This window comes from Danio aesculapii, chromosome 21 (assembly GCF_903798145.1).
Source record: "Danio aesculapii chromosome 21, fDanAes4.1, whole genome shotgun sequence".
Classification (NCBI taxonomy): Eukaryota; Metazoa; Chordata; class Actinopteri; order Cypriniformes; family Danionidae; genus Danio; species Danio aesculapii.
Window position 1 is genome coordinate 2,680,183 of NC_079455.1, and position 20,685 is coordinate 2,700,867.

At 43.3% G+C, this 20,685-nt stretch overlaps 1 protein-coding gene across 1 annotated transcript in view; it reads left to right on the forward strand.

The window, feature by feature from the left end:
* si:ch73-362m14.4 (actin-binding protein WASF3) overlaps nucleotides 1–20,611 on the forward strand; it is a 29,126-nt gene extending 8,515 nt beyond the window's left edge. Inside the window, exons 4-9 of the mRNA XM_056446782.1 lie at nucleotides 941–1,094; nucleotides 2,655–2,772; nucleotides 10,132–10,348; nucleotides 12,849–13,089; nucleotides 15,063–15,436; nucleotides 17,452–20,611. Of these exons, the coding sequence (XP_056302757.1) occupies nucleotides 941–1,094; nucleotides 2,655–2,772; nucleotides 10,132–10,348; nucleotides 12,849–13,089; nucleotides 15,063–15,436; nucleotides 17,452–17,609 (1,262 nt within the window). The 3' untranslated portion in view covers nucleotides 17,610–20,611. The remainder of the gene's footprint in view (nucleotides 1–940; nucleotides 1,095–2,654; nucleotides 2,773–10,131; nucleotides 10,349–12,848; nucleotides 13,090–15,062; nucleotides 15,437–17,451) is intronic.
* The last annotated feature ends 74 nt before the right edge of the window (nucleotides 20,612–20,685 follow it).

Genomic DNA, 20,685 nt, shown 5'->3' on the forward strand with positions numbered 1-20,685 from the left:
TGCATAAAACATCATTAGGCTGTATTAGCTATTATCTACAGGGTTAACTGAATCTAATTTATTACAGCAACTTTCTTAAAGTATAATTTAACTGGGAACACTTCACAATGAGGTTGCATTAATGTTAGTTAATGCATGTGCTGTCATGAACAAACAATGTACTATACAGTATTTATTACCAACTCAGGCTCATACTGAAAACGTAGCCCTGTATACATTTCTGGAGATCGCAAATTATGTAGCCAGAAGTACACATGGCTGCATTTCGTCTTTAAAATGAACGCTAGGGGGCGGTATGATGCTGTTTTTTGCGCTTATCAGCTGACCGATTATCTTCGTGTGGACAGCTTTCCCGCTGTTACCGCATACGTTAGTGGACTTGAGGTGCAGAGTGGAGTTGACTGCTCAGTGATGAAAGGGTTTGAATCCGTCGAAGAACTGTTCCAGAAAGCAGGTAAGACAAAAACAGAAGCCAAAAAATGAAATAAACAAGTAAATAACAGGGTGAGGACGTGGTAAAATCTGAAAACGTGGTTAAAATCAGCCTTTTTTGCCTGGATTGCTTTTGAAAACATTATCAGTTGGGTTTAGAGAAGCGTGGGTCAGTCGATCAGTCAGTCAACAGCGGCCTCTGGTGGATATACACGAGAACAGCAGGCGTAAATGGCACTCGGTAGAGAACTTTGAGATCTCAAAAAGGCATACACAGCAACCTCTGGCGGATTCGTGAAAACAAAAACTGCAAAAAATTGTACCCCCTGTGAGGTATTCGGCACTCTCCAGAAAACTATATAGGGGTGCATAATCAGAATGAGCCTGGGTTGTTTATCACAGCATCTGTTCATTGTTAGTTGTTGAAAATACAGTTGTTGGTTGTTATTTCATGTTAACTCACGGTGCATTAATTAATGATTAAGATTTCTGGCTCTGTGTGCTACAGTATCCTTACAGGACATCAACATGCGGAAAGCCTTCAAGAGCTCCACTATCCAGGACCAGCAGGTGGTGTCCAGAAACTCCATCCCCAACCCTGTGATGGAGGTTTACCAGCGCTGTGACAAACCACCTCCCCTCAACATCCTCACGCCATACAGGTCAACAGATATCCATTATATAAACAGAAATTCATTATGTTTTCCCATCACATTCACTTAAAGATGAAAAGCATTTCATTCTGGTGTATTTGTACACGTTAAGGCATATTGTATACATATTCGTTTATATTGTATTATATATCGTTTATATTGTATTTATACAACTAATGACAAAAAATCCCAAGTGCTGTTTAGCAAAGCAAAGATTTTTTTCCACATTATTGTCTATTATGTTTTTACTATAGGTGGGCATAGATTATTTTTTTAAATCTAGATTAATCTAGATTAAATTTGAAATTAATGTAGATTAATCTAGATTAAAATGGCTCATTCGAATTCTGCCGAAGGCATTCAGAATATGTGTGCTACCCAAATAATTCCGAGAGTTTTCCGGGAGACAGAGCAATACGGGAGGTGGGCGGGAGATGGGTCTGAAATACGGGAGAGTTGGCAGGTATGATCTGACTACCTGCGCTTGTGTTTGTTTTGATCCAGGAATGCAATACCTAGTTCAACCACTGCTGTCAAACTTACATACTGCACCTTTAAGCCTTTAAATGTCACTTTAAGCTGAATACAAGTATCTTGAAGAATATCAGGTCAAATATTATGTGCTGTCATGATGGCAAAGATAAAAGAAATCAGTTATCAGTTATTAAAACTGTTTTACGTTACGTGTGTTGAGATTTGTAGGGATTTAATGTAATTCATTCATTTTCTTTTCGGCTTATCGGCTTATTCCCTTTATTAATCAGAGATCGCCATAGTGGAATGAACCGCCAACTTATCTAGCAAATGTTTCACACAGCGGATTCCCTTCCAGCCGCAACCCAACACTGGGAAACACCCTTACACACTCATTCACACACATACACTACGGCCAATTTAGCTTACCCAATTCACCTATAGCGCATGTGTTTGGATGGGGGAAACTGAAACACACAGAGAAAACTGAGAGAACTGCAAACTCCACACAGAAATGCCAGCTGAGCCAGCGGGGGCTCAAACCAGTGACCTTCTTGCTGTGAGGCGATCGTACTACTCACTGTGCCACTGTGATGCCCTAATTTTAAATTTCTTTTGAGATAAATTAATTTAAATATAATTTTAAAGACATCATGTTAAGACCACACAACATACATTAATAATATATTAAATGACAGTTCTTCTTGTGTCGTGTAGAAATTAAACCTCTGTCACAACACTGCTCTGCTCATAATTAAACAGTTAGAAGTCTCCCTAGTCACAATGCTTCATTTGCACAGAAATTATTTTGTATTTGAGCAGAAAAATGTCAATTGAGCTGCAGAATGTTCAGCTTTTTTGTCATTATTAGCATATGGCCTTTTATTCAAGTTAATGTTGGGTTATTGCTAAATAAAAGGTTCTAATCACATGTCAGCTCATCAACAGTGGTAATGAACAGATGAATAATATAGACTTCATTTTTATTAATGCAAAATAATGTAAAAATGTTCATTTATGGGGCGAAACGTTGACATTATTAATATTAAGGAACAAGGATTTCATTTCTAAAGCGAATGATGTGTTCTCTTACAGGGATGATAAAAAAGATGGGCTCAAATTCTACACAGATCCATCCTATTTCTTCAACCTGTGGAAGGAAAAGATGCTGCAAGCCACAGAAAACAAGAGGAAGGAGAAACGACGACAGAAGGTGTGTGTGTGTGTGTGTGTGTGTGTGTGTGTGTGTGTGTGTGTCTGTGTGTGTGTGTGTTTGTGTAGGTGTGTGTACCTATTATTCCTTATGCTGTGAGCACCAAATGCCCCCACAAGTATAGCAAAACCAGTATATTTTCACCTTGTGGGGACATTTTAGTCTCCATATGGAAAACGGCTCATAAATCACACAGAATGAAGCATTTCGATTTGTGTGTGTGTGTGTGCGCGTGTGTGTGTGTGTGTAGGTGTGTGTACCCATTATTCCTTATGCTGTGAGCACCAAATGCCCCCACAAGTATAGCAAAACCAGTATATTTTCACCTTGTGGGGACATTTTTTGTATTCATGAGGAAAACGGCTCATAAATCACACAGAATGAAGCATTTTGAATTGTGTGTGTGTGTGTGTGTGTGTGTAGGTGTGTGTACCTATTATTCCTTATGCTGTGAGCACCAACTGTCCCCACAAGTATAGCAAAAACAGTATATTTTGACCTTATGGGGACATTTTTAGTATTCATGAGGAAAACGGCTCATAAATCACACAGAATGAAGCATTTTGAATTGTGTGTGTGTGTAGGTGTGTGTACCTATTATTCCTTATGCTGTGAGCACCAAATATCCCCACAAGTATAGCAAAACCAGTATATTTTGACCTTGTTGGGACATTTTTTTGTATTCATGAGGAAAATGGCTCATAATTCACACTGAATGAAGCATTTTGAATTGTGTGTGTGTGTGTGTGTGTGTGTGTGTGTGTGTGTGTGTGTGTGTGTGTGTGGTGTGTGTGTGTGTGTGTGTGTGTGTGTGTGCGTGTGTCTGTGTGTGTGTGTGTGTGTGTGTGTGTACCTATTATTCCTTTCCGCACCAAATGTCCCCACAATTATAGCAAAACCAGTATATTTTGACGTTGTGGGGACAAGGAGAATGAAGCATTTTGAATGGTTTAGTCTCATTAAACGTGCAGTATTGACTTGTATTGTTGTTGTGTTACTGTGGTGGTAATAAACCTGACATTATCACAGATGACATAACAGGAGACAGATGGGAAAACAAGAACACCAAGTACATGACAAAGTAGCCATTCGTTCAAGAAACGATACAGAGGATGTGTGAAAATGAACTCAGGATTAATAATAAGAAGAAGAATGTGAATAATATTAATTCATTTTATTTTAGGACACATTTCTAAACACCTTAGATTATTAACTTTAGCCCTGTTTGCATGGGTTAAGTGTTACCTGGAGACCTCCGCTTCTGAATTTTGTGTGGCGTATTCATACATACGGTAGAGATGTCAGGATTATGACATTTTGTCATGGATTGGTCAGGCTCTCACGACCCCCACTCACGAAGATCACCATCACCTGACTTCTAATGAGCACACAGCTGCATCACATTCACGAGCACCAGATAAAAGCACAGCACTCCAGTCGCTCATTGTCCGGGCTCGTCTCGACGAAAGCGGACAACTGAGCGACCACTCAGCGTAGTCATCCTCAGCTAAAACAAACGCTTTACTTACCTGTTCTCTTTGTATTCCTCCTAGTCTTCCTGGTCCACCCGAATCGTCCTGTCTTCCAGTCCTTCCAAGTCTGTGTCATCCTCTGTCAGCTGTATCTGGTGTGTGCTGTCCATCCTCGTGTATTCCTGTTACCCAGCCACGGAGGAAAAGACCCCAACATCATTCCTGATCCTCCTGGCTATCCTTCATGTGCTCCTTGTTGTCATTTAATAAACACCCTAACGTTTCCTTACCTCTGTCTCCTGTCCGCTTCATAACAGAAGCCCGGACCAATAACGACGACAACATGAGCACCCCCGATCACTTTCAAGAGCTGGTGGACCAGTTGAAGCGGATTCTACAGCCACCAGCTCCACTTTCCAACGCACCACCAGCACCGAGCACTTCCGCCTCCACAGTTTCTTCTTCGGCCCTTCCTTCCAGTCCCATGGCCCGACCAGCGCCCTACTCAGGCGGAGCGGGGGAGTGCAATGGTTTTCTGTTACAATGTTCCCTCATATTCGAAATGCAACCTTCTCTATATCCCACAGATAAGTCAAAGATCGCCTACATCGTATCACTACTCTCTGGGCCTGCACTTAAATGGGCTGAGACGATCTGGAACCAAGCCGGGCCGGTCATGAATTCCATCACTACCTTCACGGAGTATTTCAAAGAGGTGTTTGGACGTTCTGATGGGGAAGTAGCCGCTGGAGAGCAGCTGTATCATCTAAAGCAAGGTACTCTATCTACACAGGAATATGCTCTCCGGTTTCGCACTCTAGCAGCTGCAAGTGGATGGAATGAGAGATCGTTGTTGACCACGTACCGGCTCGGCTTGGAACCCACTCTCCGAATCCAGCTGGCCACATTAGATGATACTATGGGTCTGGAGAGATTCATCCAACATTCTCTCCGATGTTCCGATCGTCTCCGTTCCTATCAACAGGACACCATCACCCCCTCGTCTGCACTCCTCCAATCGCCTGAGTCAACAGCCTCTCCAGAACCAGAACCCATGATAATAGAGTCTGGAAGACTGACATCAGCGGAACGACAGAGGAGGCTGACCCGGGGTCTGTGTCTATACTGCGGTGTCAGTGGACACACCCGTATGGAGTGTCCCCTTCGTCCCATTCGGACTTCAGTGAGTGTATTCAGTACGAATATTGAACAATGTAAACCACTTACTACCACCGTACAAATAACTACTGCCTCTATTTCTCTCCTTGTCACAGCCCTCATCGACTCCGGGTCAGCAGGGAACTTCATCTCCCAATCCCTCTGTCGTCAACTCCACCTACGTACTGAGGCGTCCTCGCATATATACCAGATACAACCGATAACCCAGTGCACTCGATCTTCGACCCGTATCCATCGACAATGCGAAGACATCCTTCTTCAAGTGGGGTTGTTACATCAAGAGAGGATTCAATTTCTGGTTCTGGAGGGTGCAAATATGGACATCATTCTAGGGCGCCCGTGGCTGGTGAAGCACGATCCCATCATCTCTTGGGGCACAGGAGAGATAAAGAAATGGGGATCTGGATGTACACCTACCTGTTTTCCAAATCTCCCTCTTCAAGGTCGGAACCCCATTTCTTTGTTTACAACATCGGTCGAGAGTCCTCCTGAGAAGCAGTCTATCCACATTCCTAAGGAGTACAGCTCCTTTCATGATGTCTTCTGCCCCAAGAGAGCTTCCCAGCTACCGCCGCATCGGCCATGGGACTGCGCGATCGACCTAGTTCCAGATGCCCAGTTGCCAAGAGGTAGGATCTACCCGCTCTCGCTTCCAGAGAATCAGGCAATGGAAGATTACATAAGGGAGGCTCTGAGTCAGGGGTACATACGTCACTCAAAATCACCAGCCGCCTCAAGCTTCTTCTTTGTGGCCAAGAAGGACGGAGGGCTGCGTCCATGCATCGACTACAGGGTCCTAAATAACGGTACAGTAAAATACCGATATCCCCTTCCTCTGGTACCAGCCGCTTTGGAACAGCTCCGAGAAGCTAAAGTCTTCACTAAATTGGACCTCCGCAGCGCGTATAATCTGATAAGAATACGTGAGGGGGACCAATGGAAGACAGCATTCGTGACCCCTACTGGCCACTATGAATATGAGGTCATGCCTTACGGTCTGGTCAACGCCCCCTCCGTATTCCAAAACTTCATTCATGAAGTCCTCCGGGAGTTTCTTCACCACTGTGTAATAGTGTACATAGATGACATCCTCATTTACTCCCGGAGTGAGGCCGAACATCGCCAACACGTTGCGGAGGTCCTACACACATTGAGAGAACATCACCTCTACCTCAAAGCGGAGAAATGCTCATTCCACCAGAAGTCGATTCATTTCTTGGGATACATCATTGACCAAACCGGTATACGTATGGATGGGAAGAAAATTGAGGCTGTTCTATCCTGGTCAGAACCCACTTCCATTAAGGAGCTCCAGAGGTTTCTTGGGTTTGCTAACTTTTATAGACGGTTTATCAAGGACTACAGCAGGATTACATCACCTCTCACTAATCTCCTCAAGGGTAAACCCAAAGGACTGGAGTGGACCAAAGAAGCAGCCGCAGCCTTCCGCCTTCTTAAGAAGGAGTTCACAAGGGCCCCACTCCTGACTCATCCTGACCCAAATCTTCCTTTCGTGGTGGAAGTGGACGCATCCACCACCGGCGTCGGGGCAGTATTATCTCAACATCATGATACACCGCCCCGACTGCATCCCTGTGCCTATTTCTCTCGGAAGTTGAGCCCGGCGGAGCAGAATTACAGCATAGGAGACAGGGAGCTTCTAGCAATCAAGCTAGCCTTGGAGGAGTGGCGTCACTGGTTGGAGGGAGCCAAACATCCGTTCCAGGTGATCACAGATCACAAAAACCTCCAATACATCAAAGAGGCCAAGAGACTATGTCCACGTCAAGCCAGATGGTCACTTTTCTTCTCACGTTTTGATTTCTCCATTTCCTATCGTCCAGGACCCAAGAATCTAAGAGCAGACGCTCTCTCTCGTTTACACGAGCATCACGATCATGAAGAACTCCCAACGAAGATTCTTCCCGAACACATCTCCATTTGTCCGATCACCTGGAACGCTCCTCCAGTCGTTGCCACTCCGGAAGCCCCTGCTCCGCCGGGATGCCCTCCTCATCGGCAGTTCATACCACCTGAACACCGGGTAGATCTGATCCACTCCTTACATACCTCGCTAGGCACTGGACATCCAGGGATCAACAATACTCTCTCGCTAGTATCCCAACGATTCTGGTGGCCAAACATGGCAAGGGATGTGAGGCAATATGTTCAGGGCTGTAAGGACTGTGCCCAATCCAAGAGCCCACGTCATCTACCCGCTGGAAAGCTCCATCCCTTGCCGATTCCGAACCGTCCCTGGTCACACCTAGGAGTGGACTTTATCACTGACCTCCCTTCGTCAGAAGGTAATACCTGTATTCTAGTCATAGTAGATAGATTCTCAAAGTTTGTCAAACTAATCCCTCTGAAAGGTCTTCCCACAGCCTTTGAAACTGCCGACAATATCTTTAATCAAGTCTTCAGGTCATTTGGTATTCCAGAAGATATTGTGTCGGACAGAGGTCCACAGTTCATCTCACGTCTATGGAAAGCCTTCTTCAAGCTCCTAGGTGTGGCCGTCAGCCTCTCTTCTGGATATCATCCCCAAACCAACGGGCAGACAGAGAGGAAGATTCAGGAGGTGGGACGGTTCCTGAGGACCTTCTGCAGTGGTCACCAGAACTCCTGGAGCCAGTATTTGGGCTGGGCAGAATATGCCCAAAATTCACTGCGGCAACCCTCCACCGGACTCACGCCATTCCAGTGCGTCCTGGGCTTCCAACCACCGCTCTTTCCCTGGGATGGCGAACCATCTGATGTCCCCGCAGTGGATCACTGGTTCCGGGAGAGCGAGAGAGTCTGGGACGAGGCTCATCAACATCTGCAGAGGGCAGTCCGTCGAAGCAAGGTAACCGCCGATAGGAGAAGGTCTGAAGAACCCAGATACACACCCGGACAAAAGGTGTGGCTATCCACCCGGGACATACGCATGCGACTGCCCTCTCGCAAGTTAAGTCCCCGATTTGTTGGTCCCTTCACCATCGTGGAACAGGTTAACCCCGTCACCTACAAACTACAATTACCCTCTCACTACCGTATTCACCCTACATTCCACGTATCACTCCTGAAACCCTATCACGATCCTGTTCTTCCCTCCACAGAGCCTGACCACGAAGAGGAACCCCCTCCTCCACTGCTCCTAGAAGAAGGAGCCGTCTACGCAGTGAAGGAGATCTTGCGTTCCCGACGTCGTGGTGGCCAGTTGGAGTACCTGGTGGACTGGGAAGGGTACGGCCCCGAAGAAAGGACATGGGTTCCCAGAGCTGATATTCTCGATCCTAGTCTCATGGTGGAGTTTCATGAGAGCCACCCTGAGTTCCCAGCGCCTAGAGGCAGAGGGAGACCACCACGGCGTCGGAGGTGTCGGCCCTCAGGAGCGGGCCCTGGGGAGGGGGGTACTGTCATGGATTGGTCAGGCTCTCACGACCCCCACTCACGAAGATCACCATCACCTGACTTCTAATGAGCACACAGCTGCATCACATTCACGAGCACCAGATAAAAGCACAGCACTCCAGTCGCTCATTGTCCGGGCTCGTCTCGACGAAAGCGGACAACTGAGCGACCACTCAGCGTAGTCATCCTCAGCTAAAACAAACGCTTTACTTACCTGTTCTCTTTGTATTCCTCCTAGTCTTCCTGGTCCACCCGAATCGTCCTGTCTTCCAGTCCTTCCAAGTCTGTGTCATCCTCTGTCAGCTGTATCTGGTGTGTGCTGTCCATCCTCGTGTATTCCTGTTACCCAGCCACGGAGGAAAAGACCCCAACATCATTCCTGATCCTCCTGGCTATCCTTCATGTGCTCCTTGTTGTCATTTAATAAACACCCTAACGTTTCCTTACCTCTGTCTCCTGTCCGCTTCATAACACATTTTCCTGACGATTATTTGAGAAATATTTGTTATTATGCGATTGATTAACAGTGTTTTGCAAATAACGAGATAATCGAAAACAAATAATAATATTGATTGACCTATAATATTATATTGATTAATATTGATTAATATTATTGATCAATAATATGGACCGTAAAATAATTAAAAACTGATTTTATTCTAGCCGAAATAAAGCAAATAAGACTTCCTCCAGAAGAAAAAATATTATAGGAATTACTGTGAAAATTTCTTGAATCTGTTAAACATCATTTAGGAAATATTTAAAGAAGAATCTAAAAAATCACAGGAGGGCGAATCATTTTGACTTCAACTGTATGTATTTTACAAACAATACAGTGTCTGTATTTTCACATATAACAGTAGGCTGAAGTGGATTACAATGCATTACATGAATAGTGTTGTACAATCCAAAGATCGACTGTCTAAAGGGCAGTTTAGTGAATGTTTTAAAATATGATGCAGGGAAAACTGTTTATTAGTAAATCCTTTTTACTACATTTGAACATTGGTCTGGCTGAGTTTTGGAGGTGAAAACATGTCTTCAGTATTGCACGGTGCTTAGAGAATTTGATGTTTCACTATTCAGACAGAATACCCGAGCATACTGCCCGAGAGGCGTTTCAAAGATGGCCGCAGAGTGAAATGACTTGCTTTAAAGGGACTTTAACTAAAATAAGTCATTAATAAGCTATTAGTTTGAGCGGTTTTGTATGGTAACTAGAAATGCACAGACATTAGGCTCCACCTTCATAATCCTCAAGTGGTCATTTACAGACTTTCTTGTTTTTTCTGTTTGTATTTTTCCCCCTCAGCAAGAGCAGAAACACACGGAGGACCCTACCCGCGAGGTCAAGAAAGTCCGTAAAGCTCGTAACCGACGTCAGGAGTGGAACATGATGGCATACGATAAAGAGTTTCGTCCGGACACTCGACTGACGCCATCACCTTACCACGGCATGTCCTCCGAGGGCTCGCTGTCTCCAGACCGGTCCGTATCTTCATCTCTACACTGCATAGACACATTAGAGAGTAGACCAGGAGTGGGAATACATTTTCCTATCAGACCACTGGGGAGGTTTTATGCTGTGTTCATACCAGATGCAGCACGCGTGAATAAAACACGCTATTCACGCGTAAATAGACTAGATAAATCGTGTTAATAAATACATAACACAATACTTGTACTTTTAGTTTCAGTACTTGAGTAGTAAATTCTGAATTAAACTACTTGCAATACTTAAGTACAAAAAATGTTGAATATACTACTTGTAGAGCACTAGTACTTCTACTTAAGTCTGGGTCTCTAGTACGTTATACATCTCTGGTCGACAGCGGCCTCTGGTAGATTTATGCGAGAACAGCAGGCGCGAATGGCACTTGATAGAGAAATTTGAGATCAGAAAAAGTGTACGCAACGGCCTCGGATTTGCGAAAACAAAAACTGCAAAAAAAAAAAAACATAGCTTCTGGGACGTACTTAGCGCTCTCCAGAAATGTGTACAGGGGTACGTTTTCAGAAAGAGCGTTGGTTGAATTTATCAGATTATCCAGAGATGCTTTGTGTTTGATTTAACCCAGGTCTGGTATGTCAGATGAACATTCGTACCCCGCGAGCCCCAACCACCCTCAGGAAGTGGGTGGAGCAGGAAAACTCTAAAAATAATTAGTGCACTTTAATTACCCGGATGATGCACTCATTCAGCCGGTAAAATGAAGTGTGTAATGATGGACACTTCACACACTCAACGACCGCAGGTTTGCTCACGTAGCGGAAGGGGCGGAGCTATCGGGCGCACATGTCTGATAACTTTATTTATTTTGGATGATGAAAGCAAAATTCTCCTACGAGAGTGATTGTAGCGCCTCCCGATGGTGAATGCGGTTATACTCATGGCAGGTATTATTTGGTAGTTTGGTCATTTATTTTACTGATTTGGCAATCGTCAAACGTCATCAAGGAAACGGTTTGAATTTCCGCTTAGTAAAAAAACAGTGTTCCATTTGGGACGACACTATCTGCATATACTATGCTAGAAATTTGAGATCTGAAAAAGTGTACACAACGGCCTCGGATTAGAGAAAACAAAAACTGCACAAAAAAAAAACGTAGCTCCTGGGACTTATTTAGCGCTCTCCGGAAATGTATACAGGGGTACGTTTTCAGAAAGAGCGTTGGTTGAATTTATCAGATTATCCAGAGATGCTTTGTGTTTGATTTAACCCTGGTCTGGCATGTCAAATGAACATTCGTACCCCGCGAGCCCCAACCACCCTCAGGAAGTTGGTGGAGCAGGAAAACTCTAAAATAATTAGTGCACTTTAATTACCCGGATGATGCACTCATTCAGCCGGTTAAATGAAGTGTGTATTGATGGACACTTCACACACTCAACGACCGCAGGTTTGCTCACGTAGCGGAAGGGGCGGAGCTATCGGGCGCACATGTCTGATAACTTTATTTATTTTGGATGATGAAAGCAAAATTCTCCTACGAGAGTGATTGTAGCGCCTCCCGATGGTGAATGCGGTTATACTCATGGCAGGTATTATTTGGTAGTTTGGTCATTTATTTTACTGATTTGGCAATCGTCAAACGTCATCAAGGAAACGGTTTGAATTTCCGCTTAGTAAAAAAACAGTGTTCCATTTGGGACGACACTATCTGCATATACTATGCTAGAAATTTGAGATCTGAAAAAGTGTACGCAACGGCCTCGGATTTGCGAAAACAAAAACTGCACAAAAAAAAACGTAGCTCCTGGGACTTATTTAGCGCTCTCTGGAAATGTGTACAGGGGTACGTTTTCAGAAAGAGCGTTGGTTGAATTGATCAGATTATCCAGAGATGCTTTGTGTTTGATTTAACCCAGGTCTGGTATGTCAGATGAACATTCGTACCCCGCGAGCCCCAACCACCCTCAGGAAGTTGGTGGAGCAGGAAAACTCTAAAATAATTAGTGCACTTTAATTACCCGGATGATGCACTCATTCAGCCGGTTAAATGAAGTGTGTATTGATGGACACTTCACACACTCAACAACCGCAGGTTTGCTCACGTAGCGGAAGGGGCGGAGCTATCGGGCGCACATGTCGGATAACTTTATTGATTTTGGATGGTGAAAGCAAAATTCTCCTACGAGAGTGATTGTAGCGCCTCCCGATGGTGAATGCGGTTATACTCATGGCAGGTATTATTTGGTAGTTTGGTCATTTATTTTACTGATTTGGCAATCGTCAAACGTCATCAAGGAAACGGTTTGAATTTCCGCTTAGTAAAAAAACATTAGTGATCCATTTGGGACGACACTATCTACATATACTATGCTAGAAATTTGAGATCTGAAAAAGTGTACGCAACGGCCACGGATTTGCGAAAACAAAAACTGCAAAAAAAACGTAGCTCCTGGGACGTATTTAGCGCTCTCCAGAAATGTGTACAGGGGTACGTTTTCAGAAAGAGCGTTGGTTGAATTTATCAGATTATCCAGAGATGCTTTGTGTTTGATTTAACCCAGGTCTGGTATGTCAGATGAACATTCGTACCCCGCGAGCCCCAACCACCCTCAGGAAGTGGGTGGAGCAGGGCCTGATGGAAAAGACGGCGGCCCCACTCAGACTCAGTCTCTGGACCGAGCGTACCGGCCGGCGGTCTCGTCCTCGGCGGCGTCAGCCCGACAGCACTCTCTGGGCCGTGTTCAGCCTCATCACGGGCCCCCGCCGGCGGACTCATCCCTCAACGGGCCACGGCCTGCTGCTGCTAAAGACTACAGGCATGTCTCTCTCTCTCACTTTCTCAATTCAAATGAGCTTAATGGACCCTTTTCACATTTCCGTGTTTCTCAGCAGCAGAAGTCATCATAGTTGCCAAACTTAGAGCGCAGTGAATGGGAGAGTACAACAAATAATTTTTTTACAATCCCATTTGCTGAAATAATAAAAGAAAAACTTCACAATGGTGTTATCAAGACTTTCAGAAAAAGGAAAACAATAGTGTGAGACTGATAACGGCAGCCAGAAGAGAGAATAATGTCAGATTTAGGCCCTGTTTACACCAATACGTTATCATTTGAAAACGCATAAGTTTTGCTACGCTTACACCATCCGTCCACACTACCCCGAAGTTTTTGAGCGCCGAAAATGGAGCGTTTTGGAAACGCTGAAGAGGCCGTTTTCATTCTAAAACGCTGCTGCTCCATGTTAGTGTGGATGGGGGAAAACGGTGACATCTGAAAACGGAGGCGGGGCTGCAGACATTCGTCTATCTGATTGGGGCTTTTTCCTCAATATTAAGTAGCCTACACATAGTTCAGTCTGCATCTTCTCCTTGTAAGTTCAGACTTCGCAAGTTTGATATGGAAAACAAACTCACGAGAACACGTCAGGTAAATCTCCAAAGGGAACAGTGTACTTTATAACCTCATTCACATCACCCTGGCTATGCTGTTTCACTATCTTAACGATACAATGAAAACATGATATGAGGAACTGCCTATGTTCAGTTTGATTTTAGCAACAAAAATGTTGAGGCGTCGTGTAGCTGCATATTTATTTGAGCATCATCTTCACTATAGGTATATTTATAACAAAACGGAGCCGAGAACATCACTGCCTCCTTTAATTTTCATTGAAAATATGAAACATACCCTCTCTTTCATTTGAATATCAGTTTTAATAATCAATAATGGCCATCATAAAAGTATAACGTACAATAAACTTACACAATATAGGAAATAAAGGCAAGCAATCAGTCAAATGTGCAGAATCAGTGTCCGCAGTTACATTAATTACTATATTAACCTAACTTATCTTTGCGCTCAGTCAAACACGTTACCTGAGAACAAGTAATAGATTCAAAAGACCAAAGTCAGGGAATATGTCGCTAGATATAGACAACAAGATGAATTAAATCTCACGTTTACCAAATATAGTGAGAATAGATCCAGTGGTAGATCCTTGATGAACAGTCCGACATGCACAGCTCTCATTTGGGTATGTGCTCAAAGCACACTGCAGGGCATGCCAGAGTGTGTGTGTGGTCATGTGATGTGTGTTTTCAGCAGTGTAATGTAGATAGAGAGTTGTTCAGAAATGCTGGGTGAAACGTCTGTGGATGCGGATTGTTTTCATTCTAAAACGCTGTATTAAAACTAAGCCGTATTAGTGTAAACGGGGCCTTACAGTCCAGCGCTCATAGACTCAGCATAGCAAATGCATCACAAAAGCAGTAATTCATAAAAAAAATTAACCCAACAGTGAAAAACACCAACAATCAAGAATGCATGATCATATGCTGTTATAGCTTTGCAATCAAATAATGTGATTATAATGGAAATCAATGGGGGCTGAAAAAGTGTACGCAACGGCCTCGAATTTGCGAAAACAAAAACTGCAAAAAAAAAAAACGTAGCTCCTGGGACGTACTTAGCGCTCTCCAGAAATGTGTACAGGGGTACGTTTTCAGAAAGAGCGTTGGTTTAATTGATCAGATTATCCAGAGATGCTTTGTGTTTGATTTAACCCAGGTCTGGTATGTCAGATGAACATTCGTACCCCGCGAGCCCCAACCACCCTCAAGAAGTGGGTGGAGCAGGGCCTGATGTAAAAGATGGCGGCCCCACTCAGACTCTCATGATCATATGCTGTTATAGCTTTGCAATCAAATAATGTAATTATAATGGAAATCAATGGGGGCAAAAACAGTACACAAGGGTTAAAGATCTTTTCTTTTGCATTCACTCTACAGCCATCAAATGCACGAACACTTCATCCCGCCGGCTCCTCCTCCACCTCCACCCCTGATCCCATCGTCTCAGACGGCCTTTGACAGCACGTCTGGCCCTCCATCTCTGGCTCCGGGGACAATGGCGTCTCTGCGGCCCTACAGCCCGTCCCCTCCACCCGCTCCTCCATCTGGCTACACCGCTTCTCCTGCACACGCTGTGATGGGTGGGCCTCCGGTGGCTCCGCCTCCTCCTCCTCCAGGGCCGCCCACTCACGCTCCGTCCCCGTCCCGGGCCGCTCACCCGTCCGGAGACTCCACTCTGCCCAGGAAGGGCCCGGTACCCCTCATCCCCATGAGCGACGCCCGCAGCGACCTGCTAGCCGCCATACGCAGAGGTCAGTGGACACAAGTAACATCTTTCAATGATATATTAGTAAACGAAAACTAAAACTACACTGTAAAAAGCAACTTGTTGACCTCACTTTAAAGGGCACCTATGGTAAAAAATCTACTTTTCAAGCTGTTTGGACAGACATATGTGCATGTATGGTGTATAGACCGTCATATTGGGGTGATATAAGCACACCCAGTGCTTTTTTTTTCAATTTAACAACATAAAAAACGGTGGACCAATTGGAGCGGTTTACAAACCGACCGCAACTTTACGTAGGAGAGCGGTCCCCCCGCCCACCAATATTGATTGACAGGTGCGTCATCACATCCTCAGTTTGTTGATTCACGTCCGCCATTTTCAGCGTGAGTCGAAGCGATATCACTAAAGGAACACGCTAGCTCTATTTTTAGATGTAAGGCTCATTGGGCTCAACACAAGATCAATATTCTCCACATTATCGCTCTAATCGGAATTATTGGTTGTATCTTTAGGTAGGTTTGCAAACATGTGTACTTCTCATCGAGTCTACCTTATACTTCAGCCGTTTGCATTTCTCGTGATCCCAGAAGCTCCCTGTGATCTTAACTAGCATGCGTTTTAGAATTCTAAACATCGGTTTCTATCAGGGTACACTCAAGTCGACGGCTGGGCGCCGCGGACCGCTGCAGAAACCTATGTTTAGAATTCAAAAATGTGTGGCGCGACGATTCAGGACACTTCATGTTTCTGTCGCGGCACAGAGAGTGTCTGGCGTGTCGTGTCGCGGCTTCAAGCTGCGCATCCGGTGCCCCAGTCAAAGGTAATTCAGTGTGCGGGGTTATTAGTTTCTGTGTACAAGCTCGGCACTTGAAACTAGCACACAGTTGGCTGTAAAACTGTACAAAGACACAAATGATTTTGTACTCTCTGCTTGGTCTGTGTCAGAGTCGTACATGTACGACTGAATGGTGATCCTCTCACTCCTGCTCCTTCTCGCAGTCTGCCTGTCAGACTCTGTTGCAAACACAGAGCGGGTGAGCTCATGGCCCCGCCCCCTTGTTACGTTGGGCGGGAAGCCTAAACTAATTTACATGTGAAGCAACACACCCCTAAATCAGCGAGCTGTGGCCACGCCCCCAACATGACACTTTTTAACACATTATAATAAAACAATCTGAATTGTGTTTTAAACTGAAGCTAAACTGGCACACCCAGAAGAACCAGAATATTAATATTAAATCATAAAAAAGAGGTAAACTATGGGCCCTTTAAAACAGTGAGTAAACATGTTACCTTAACATTAGAACTACCGAGGCGGTCATATTCATTCACTCATTTTCCTTCAGATTAGTAGTCCCTGATTAATCAAGGGGGTCACCACATCAGGATGAACCACCAACTATATGTTTTATGCAGCGAATGCCATTTCTGTACAGGGAAACGCTGGTCATTTTTAATTTTTGCTATTTAATATCTTTGCATAAATAAATAAAACACATACAGTTGAAGTCAGAATTCTTAACCCCCCTGAATTACTAGCCCCACTGTTTTTTTTCCCCCAATTTCTGTTTAACGGAGAGACACATTTGTAAACACTGTATTTCTAATTAGGAATGGGTCACATTTTTCATTCATGAATCAATTTAGTGTTTAGATTTATATCTGATCCCCTACTCTTCAGTTCTACGTTCATTAGGAACCCATTAGGGACCCCCGGTGTTTGCGTGATTCTCACGGACAGGGTCTTGACATTCTGAAGTTAGTCAGAGGATGCAGGGTTAACTAATACCCAATTAATCCGGTTGCCACCTTCTCTCTTGTACTAAAGGTGTAGTTACATTTAGTCATTTCCATACAGCTTGCTAAATCAGAGATAACCAGAATAGTCTTCGAGCTGAAGTGTCGACTGCAGCAAACATGGATATCATCTACACAGACGACTGATTTACAGAAGGAAATGAAAGTTTATGGTAATCTCATGGAGCCACAGAAAAATCTAAGCATCTGCTTTTATTGACCTGTTGTCTATTTCTGCAGGCATTCAACTCCGCAAGGTGCAGGAACAGAGAGAGCAGGAGGCCAAGAAAGAGCCGGTGGGTAACGATGTGGCCACAATCCTGTCACGACGCATCGCCGTAGAGTACAGCGAATCTGACGAGGACTCGGAGCCCGAGGAGAACGAATGGTCCGATTGAGACCCAGAAACTGAGACCACCATCATGATGCTGCTATTCTCCATTCCTGCACAGAAACACACTCACTCCTCATCCAGCAAAACTCGACTGGTGCAATGCAAAGAGGAAGGACCGCGTGTGCAGAAACAGACAGGTGATAATAGCCTAATAGCCAAACACTAATACTGGTAAACATCTGTAGAATTAACAGGATGAATTTACTGGTTAACCAAAAAATGAAGATTATCCCATGATTTAGTCACTCTTAAGGTCTCCTAGGCGTATATGACTTTCTTCTTTCAGAGCAATACCATGCAAATGTCAACCTTGCCATGAACAAAACGTTTTCACCAAAATATCGAAACCTTTTTAAAGATTTTTGTGTAAGTGTGTATCCCAGCAGACACACAACATCATAAGACGTTAATATTAGGTTCGATTTAAGCAGTGCTTAATTTGTGAATTGCAAGGTCCCGGAACAGATCAGGGTAACAGATCCAGCAGCTTCATAAAGTGTTGTCTGTAACTAGTGCAACAACAAAAAAGCTAATCAAAAGTGGGAAAATAAGATTAAGGGCTCTATTTGAACAATCTAGACGCAAAGTCTAAAGCGCATGGCGCAAAAGCATTAAGGGCGTGTCTGAATCCACTTTTGCTATTTTAAGAACAGTGAAATTAGCTCTGCGCCCCGGCGCATGGTCTAACAGGGTTGTGCTTATCCTCTTAATGAGTTCAGGGTGTATTTTGAGTATATTGTGCATTAAACCAATCAGAGTGTCATCTCACATTCCCTTTAAGAGTCAGTTGCGTCGCACCATGGTGCATTTGCTATTTACATGGCGACTTTGTAAGTGTAAAAACTGAACGCTTCACTAGCAAGAAAACAGTTAAACAGAGCATCTGCAGCATGAGGATAAAGAACGAGCCTCCTCCATTCAGCCTCTTTACTTTACTTTTACTCTTCACTTTACTCCTTTACTTTGGTGGAGTGAGGAAACGGTGGAAACTCACTCCACTAGTGTACATATTTAATTTAGTTTGTTAAGCGCAAAGATTTGTGTCAAAACTATTTCTAATTTCAGTTCTAATCTCCAGCAAAGGAATAAATGAACAATAATAATGAAATGTGGTCAAAAAACTGAGTTATATCCAAACACACGTCCTGTTCTTATGCCCCATATGGTGATGTAGACGTCTAGAATACCAGACAGGTGGACAAATCTAAACTTGTGTTTATTAAAACAAATATAAATATGCAGATAATCAATAATACTGCTAATAATAATAACATTATACAGATGCAGATTGTCATGAATAAACTGAAAAAGCCCCCCGAGGTGAAGAAGGCATGGAGGCAGTGGTTTTTATATTTATGTAGAAAATAATCATTTTTGTAACATTTTAACCCTTTAATTGTTTTCATTTGTAAAGATATTTGTGTATTGCTGTTCATCCTGTGTGTATTCAGCAGTGTGTAAGCGTTTGGACACGCATAGGCGCATAACTAACACACTCTGCGCTGGACTTTAGAGCAGTTTTTAGTTGGTCAATGGTGCGGTCTATTTCAGTTCCTCAAAATAGCAGCGCATGAACAATGCGCCTTAACACACCTCCTTTATAGACCAGCACACACATGAGTCCACAAAGGGGTGCAAATGGATTTGCTATTTAAACAAAGTGGCGCAAAGCATGAAAATTAGAGTTGCGCTGGTCTGAAAATAGCAACAAATCACGCCAAACATGTCTTGAGCATTATTGTGCCGGGTGTATGATAGGCCCCTAGGGCCTACCTAATCATCTAAAAAATAGAAGTTACATAAATCAGTTTATATATAGTAAAATATAGTAAATATAGTTATTTTTCTTACAAAAACAAATAAATACAGGAGACCATGACATGAAGCAGTGTGGGCACTTTTTATTTAGGATGGATGCACTTTATTGGACTTTAATTAGCCGCAGTTAGCCATTGTAGAGCTGGAAAAGCACACAATCAAATTTAAGATAACAATATAAACTGGATTTAACTGAAATAATAATAAAATCACCTTAAGTGTGAGTAAATCATGGGATAGTTTTCATTTTATGTCCTTAATTAAAATATTCACTGTTCACACACAGCAGAAATCCAGCAATTAAAGGGTAATTTATCATTCCAGAAAACTGCCAGAACTAACTTTCCAATAACTTTTTATTAAAAATGGACCTATTCACACATGATCACGTCACTGTAATTTAACAGTATTTTTTCCAGAAAAGTCTGTATGCGTGAAAGGGGCTATTATAATAACGAAAGAACGAGGTGAGGTCAAACTTTAAGACTTTCAGAGTCTCATTCTTACGATGTAAATTCACCATTTGCCAAGAAAACACTTTAAAACATATTCGTTCTGTGATTTTGATGATATATTTTGCTAGTTGTCCAGAGAATATAGCGAACTGCATATCCATCTCTTGTGGTACACAGAAATGATGGTGAACAGCGGTGTTTTAGCACTTGTATTAATCTTCTGCTCAAATCATCGCCACAGTATTGTTTCTCTGACTCGAGACGCCCTAAACGCTGTATGGACAATCAGTTCAACGCTATAATCAAAGTACATTTCTCTCTGCGTTATACAAGATTCGTCACTGTGCTCAATCGTGGACGGTGTTGTGCTGAATATTTATACCCCGATTTAACAGTGAGTAAATTTATTGATGCTTTCATTATTATTTTATTTTTAATTCCGTAAAGAACAGATGTGGCCAATAATTTATTACTGCTTGCAGTTTACTAATAGTGTGTGTATTGTGTGTGTGTGTGCCTAAATGTGTAAGACGAGGTGACAACGTGCAAGACTGTGACATCTGCCATTTTTAGACTATTATAATTTATAACAATACTGGGTCATTTAAAGTACTGTATCATTAATGTGTTTTACAATTTATGGTTGTATAGATTTTTGTAACACTGCTCAAGAGCCGGAGGTGGCAATCTTACGCTTAAGCTGTAAATCATGTTGTAGAAACAGAGCTTAATGTGCATGTATGAATAATAAACAAATCTAAAAATCCTACAGTTTTGCTTCTCATTCATTCATTTTCCTTCAGCTTA